This window comes from Nicotiana sylvestris, chromosome 4 (genome assembly GCF_000393655.2).
Source record: "Nicotiana sylvestris chromosome 4, ASM39365v2, whole genome shotgun sequence".
Classification (NCBI taxonomy): domain Eukaryota; kingdom Viridiplantae; phylum Streptophyta; class Magnoliopsida; order Solanales; family Solanaceae; genus Nicotiana; species Nicotiana sylvestris.
The window spans coordinates 28,514,973-28,521,168 of record NC_091060.1 but is presented as its reverse complement, the minus strand read 5'-3'; the positions used below and the strand labels follow the sequence as shown (position 1 = coordinate 28,521,168).

The following is a 6,196-nucleotide window of genomic DNA, read 5'->3' as shown; positions in this document are numbered from 1 at the left end:
ATACAAAGCCATTTTGAGCTCTTTTTACGATTTGCTGAAAAATGCATCAATGCTTAAAAACTGACATCAAGCTAACATTAATCACTAACATTTGAGAACTAACATTAGTTACTAACATTATTTACATTGCTATTTAAAATGATGTTATTTACTCAAGTGAACTCGCAATTTCAGAATTAGACCTGTTAAACCAACATGCCGATTTCCATAAACTATTTGAACCTGTTTTGTGACATAAACTATTTGAAACTATTTCACGACTGCTGAAAAAAAGAACTAAATACAGTATATTTCCTAACTAGTAATCACCAACTAAGATTAATTACAATTGATATTCCATGTTTGTAGAAATAGATTTAATCAGTCCAGTTTATGCATTCCAAAGTCGTTCCAATACATACTATGAAATATCAAGTGAACTACTGCTTATACATCAAATTAAACACAAAGAAATAGGGGAAATTCAGAAATCCATTCCAACAACTCTTTACTTCCTTTCCATTAAATTTGAGAGCTTTAGAACGTGTACCTGGATAATGAAAATACAAGAAGATGAAGGAGCAGTCAGCAACAGTAATAACACAGCAACGCAGTGACAGAACAACCTACTGACAGATTAAAAAGGAAGGAACCAACAGAGTTCCAGCAACACCCAATGAAAACAGTAGCCAATAACCAATAGCAAACTCAGGAAGAACCAATTGAAACCCCAGAAATACCAAACAACAACACCAATGAAGCAGCAACAATACTAGTTCTGATAATCAGCAGTAAAAGAAAAGACTCACATTTCAGTTTCTTAGCTCTCCAAACACTGAACCTTTTAGGATTAAAAACCAACCTGTTTTTTACTCTCAAATTACTGAACTTTTAAATGTTCAAAATCCAGCCTAAACTCTCTGAAAAAAAGACTGAAAGAGAACTGATTTTTTCCTCTCCAAAAAAACCCAGCCCCTTTTCTGTCTTGAAATGACCCTATTTATAACCCAAAAACAGGTATGGGCAACATATTTTAATCAATCCTTTTTAAGTTTTTCATACCATTATGTTTTGTTCCTCACACTTGCATGCCTTGTTCCCCACTAGCAAATGTCTTGTTTCCCACTAGCAAATGTTTTGTCCCCCACTATGTATTAAACAATGCCTTATTTTAATGTTATTAGTGCTTAGTGGACAGAGCACTCAAATTAATCATTTTTAAAACTTTAAATCCCAAAATACCCCTGAAACTATTGAAATTACCATTCTACCCCATCAGCTATATCCAATCTTGCTAATCAATTAACCAAACTGTAGCAGCTATAACCAATCTTGAATGAGAAATCCTAACAATTGACTAATCAAATCATACGAGACTAACTCTCAATCAACAATATTAGGACAATTCAACAAGGCCAGATTCATATCAGAACAAACTTAATAGAACAAACAAGTATATCTAAATCACTAAACACAATCATCAATTGAACTCAAAACAGCAGTTCAGTAACAAACAACAAATCAAACTATACCAAAGCAAGTAGAACTCGCACGACAGGGAGACATACAATGACCACATAGGCTAACAGATACATTCAAGTTCTAAAAAAAATGCAAGTTCAAGGAAATATCAATCACTACAACATAATTTAACAAAAAGAATAGAAAAGTACTTTCAGGGAACCACCGCATAGAAATAATATTGCAGTAACATTCCAATTCTAAAAGGGATAACTCAAATTAGAACCATACCATAATCAAGTCATAGTAGACTCAAAAACACTTGTTCTTAATCAAGACTAGATAGTGAAAATGAAAATAGAGTACTGCATCAAAGTTCCCATATGAAGATTCATTTCAATATAAATCGAATGTTATCTCTCTAACCTCATTTTCTCCTGAAAGAACATCCCTCGGTAAGTCTAGCACGACCACCAGTAGGCTGGCACAAAACTGTCTGGCAGTTTCCGCAAACAGCCACCGTCTGAGAATGGCTGAACACAGTTGTTATGTTAAAGCAGCCTTGGCACTTAACATCCATGAAGAAAGAGTTAGGAGACTGAACAAGACGTTTTGAGCTTATGCTTCCTCTTTTCAACATCTGCTGGCGGGTTCAACAAATCGTAATCATTTGAAAGAACCATTTTCGCAAGATGAAATGAGAGTGAGGGGAGGCTGTGTGTTGCGCCACAAGCAGCGAAGATGGAGATGGTGTGAGAGGAGGTGGTCGTTTGGACGAAGCTGGTGGACGTGAGGCGGGCTGTCGACGAGTTGATGGAGTCGCCGGTGTTCGTTGGTTCGAAGAAAAAGAAGGGCAGCCATGGATGTCGAGGGAGAAGGAGGGGTCGTTCGGAGAAGAAGAAGAAGGAGGGCAGCCATGGACGTGGGAGCTGGAGGGGTCGTTGGAGAAGGACAAGAAGAGGGGGCAAGTGGTTTAGGGTTTTTTGTTAGGGGTTTGGAAATGAAATAAAGAGAGGGGGTGGTTGTTTGGGCTATGGGGCAGACCGGGTCGGGGATGGGGTATGGGCTGGGTATCCGAGTTTTAATTTCAAAGGGAAAGAAAAATTGTTTGGACTTTAAATTGATTTGGCCCAAATATGACTTAACACTCTTTTATTTTGCCTTTCTTTTCTTAAACTAATAAAACTAAAAATTTCAAAAATCCTAAATTAACTTATAGGACTAGATTAATTTATAAAAGTACTAACTAACTTTTACTAACAATTAACACACACAATCAAATAAAATCACATAACTTGGACATGAAATGCTAAAAATGCAAAAAATACATTATTTTGTGATTTTCTTTCTCTTAAAAACAAAACATGGTTCAATTAATTCCTAAGTGCAAAATTAAATCTTAAATGTGCATGCAACATATATTTTTGTATTTTTAATTAATTAAAACAAACTAAACATTCACAAACAAAAATAATTATCCAAAATGTCACGCAAAGTTCTCAAAATTGTACCCAAAGGCAATTCGTTTTATTTTTCGATTTCTTTGGGAGTAGTTTTCGTGAAGCAAAAATCACGTGCTCACAGTGATCATTTTAATTTCAAAGATGAGGTAATTAATTATGTGAAGAATTGAAGAATTTTTAAGAGAGATGTAAAACTTCATGCGACGATTGTTATGGATATAGACCTTAAGGAAATTATTTCCCATGTCCTCTTGTTCTTGCTCAATATTTCTTGCACATCCCTCAGCAATAGTGCTACAATTATATAACTCAATTGACTCCAAAGTACAAATTTCCCCAAAATCTGTTGGAATTTCTTTCAGGTTGATGCAATTCCTCAGAACAAGGCGTTTTAGATTTATGAAGCTTTCGCTGCTAGCTTCCCAATGCCCAAAATCTAGCTCACTAAGTAACAATAACTTTAGGTTTTTGAACTTGTCTTCATCACTTAATCTCCATATTGGATCATTCACTGCATTTCTTTTAAGTTCGAGCTCTTCAAGATTTGGCAACATGACAAGAGTTGATATATCTTCCCAAGCAAAACAGAACCGGCCAGCTAATGCAGATCCAGGTGTTTCCGGTCACGGTAGTTGCTGATTCACAGAGTTCAATCATTCAGAGATTATCGAGGTAGCTATCCTGACGTTCGCAGACCTTGACTCTCCTTCCCCCTATCCCTCAGTTTATTATTCTGTTTCTGTTTTCTTAGACAATGTATCAGACTTAGTATTGTATAGATGCTCATGTACTCAGTGACATGCTGGTTTTGGAAAAAACTTTTGTATTGAGTTATGACATTCTATAAAGTTTTATGATATTTTTACTTATTTAAACCTGTTCTAGTATACTTTAAATTTGAAAGTGTTGGTAATGTCTGAGCGGTCAGCTTGTCTAGTACCATGATAGGCGCCATTACGACAGGTTGAGTTTTGGGTCGTGATAGATCTTAAAGACAAAGTATAATTTTCTAGTAAAGGATGTCCAACTGACCACCGCTCGCCGGCCGTAACTTTATCATCCATCTCTTGAGCTAAGATAGTATAGAACAGTTTGTAGGAGTAGCAATCTTGATGAAACAGTATCATCCATCTCTTGAGCTAAGATAACTCCATCCAGTAACATCAATTATTATACGTTAGTTGTGCAATACATGTAGATGTTTTAATTTGTACTAAAACACTTTATTAGAAAACAACCAGCAGAAAGTACAAATGATGATCAACTGCAGATTCTAAATTCCCTAATCAACAAATTGAGAAACTAATAATACTGATTTCACTTTTATTACAAATTTCCAACTTTGCCAATCCTCAAGTAAATTGGGAAAGACACAGTTTTCTGACTCTCTCCATCTTCATTCCAAACACTTGTGAATTTTTCAACAACATCATCAGTCAAGAGCTCAACACCCTTTTCTTTTGCAGTTTGATAAGCTGACCATGACTTCAAGTATGTGAAATAAGAATTCAAGTCCATCACTTTCTCAATCTTGAACTCAAATGGTCCATTGTGATCACAACCACTTACAGGCTCAAATGGGAAGTCAATAGTTTTATACTTTTCATCCACTAATTTTCTCGGAGATTCCCAATATGGTCCAGCATCAACTGTGTAAAATTTCTCAAAAATTGGATCCACTGAATTGTTTACTTCTGGCACAGTGTAACACCAGGCTGCTATTACTCCATTTGGTTTCTTGAGTAACCATTTCACTTGTTGATAAAAAGTTGGAAGATCAAACCAATGCATTGCTTGAGCAATTGTTACTAAATCTACACTTGACTCTGTTCCTATTTTGGTTTCGATTTCGGCCATTGACATCTTGGGAGAGGTACATATATATTGAACATTAGGGACCTTTACTGCAAATTCAAGCTGCTTTGGACTTGTGTCTGTGGCTATTACATTCTTGTAGAGCTTAGCTAACTGAAAGAAACAATAATTTAAGAGCATTTAGGACAACAAGTAGTTATGCTGGAACACTAAAGGATGCTTATTTTTGAACTCTTTCTTTAGGATATCATAATTTAACAGGGGAAATATATGCTTCTTATTGTAGTATTATGTGCCTGTAACTGTCTAGAAATGTAAAATGGCTGCTAAAGATTAGGTACTCATAATAAAGAACTCTAACAATCTTGTTTCAGTGAAAAGTTAAAAATGCTAGATTTCTTGTTTTCCCATACGGCCTGTTTGGAAAAAGATAAACAAAGCCATTGTGCCGTTCTCTAAGAAACAGAGGTCTCTACTCTTTGTTATGCAACTAATTATCAGTTCAGTCAATTCTACTTTTTGTAGTCAATTCTCTACATAGACAGGAGCAGTGCTGCAAGTGGTCAGTTGTACACCCTTTAGCCTATTTGGAAAAAGAGAAAAACCATTTTAGGTCTCTACTTTTTTCAATGGGACTATGAATTACAGGCAGAGCTACAACCATGGAAGGGTGGCTAGTTGAACAACCTTCGCCCAAAAAGTATATTCTGATTATACTATTATATAGGCTACTCGTGCTCGGAGCCTAGTTGAAACAATCTCTCTAAATTCACCGTAGGGGTAAAGTCTGCATATTATCTATCCTTCTTACATCTCTGTTGTGGGACTATATTGGGTTTGTTGTTGTTATTATATTATAGTATTATATAGGTCATATGGTATTACTTTCTATATACATATATATTAAATCTCAAATACCCTTAAAGAAATTCCGACTGCGAGGAATTTTAGCAGATTTACAGGAGGGTGGATGTGGGGATGAAGACATAAAAGGAATTAGAGAGACTTACAGATTGAGCAGCCTGGCCACTGCCAGTGCCAACATCCCAAACAAGGTCATGACAAGGGGTTTTTGAAGCTATAAAATTGAACAATTCATCAGGATAACTTGGCCGGCCCTTTGAGTATTGTTGTGCCTGCTTAATAAACAACTCTGCCATTCTTTTTTTAGTCTCCTCTTTTTTTACTATCTGATATAATGAAGATCTGAAACCGTTGCTCCCTTTATAGATATAAAGCACTTGTAGGGAAAAAAAACACTTGGTGTTCCGTGTTACTTTTTGCATTTGATTGGTGAAGTACTATAGGTTTGACGTGAACATGTGGAGATTAAGTTTGTTGGATGGAATTTTTATCGCTAGTGGGGTCCAAATTTTTTTTTTTTATAGCTATGGGGAATTGAACTCATGACCTTATGTAGATTTTGAACACCTTGACCACTAAACTACACTTTTGGATTGTGTTAAGGGTGTTCAAAA

At 35.7% G+C, this 6,196-nt stretch overlaps 1 protein-coding gene and 1 pseudogene across 1 annotated transcript; both read right to left on the bottom strand.

The window, feature by feature from the left end:
* Nucleotides 1-267: 267 nt before the first annotated feature.
* On the bottom strand, nt 268-2,364 carry LOC104237907 (small ribosomal subunit protein eS27y-like; annotated as a pseudogene).
* A 1,734-nt stretch (nt 2,365-4,098) lies between these two features.
* On the bottom strand, nt 4,099-5,936 carry LOC138889134 (uncharacterized). Its single transcript, XM_070171857.1, has 2 exons — nt 5,729-5,936; nt 4,099-4,871 (listed from the first exon to the last, which is right to left on the bottom strand). The coding sequence occupies exons 1-2, from the start codon at nt 5,876-5,878 to the stop codon at nt 4,230-4,232; spliced, it is 792 nt and encodes a 263-aa protein (XP_070027958.1). The 5' UTR covers nt 5,879-5,936; the 3' UTR covers nt 4,099-4,229.
* Between the last annotated feature and the right edge of the window lie 260 nt (nt 5,937-6,196).

What these genes read in the sequence shown, in the direction of transcription:
- LOC138889134 (XM_070171857.1), bottom strand. Translation starts at nt 5,878, where the DNA reads ATGGCAGAGTTGTTTATTAAGCAGGCACAACAATACTCAAAGGGCCGG. An exon ending in GTGGCCAGGCTGCTCAATCT is followed by an intron (nt 4,872 to 5,728) that starts GTAAGTCTCTCT and finishes TGTTTCTTTCAG; the next exon opens with TTAGCTAAGCTCTACAAGAA.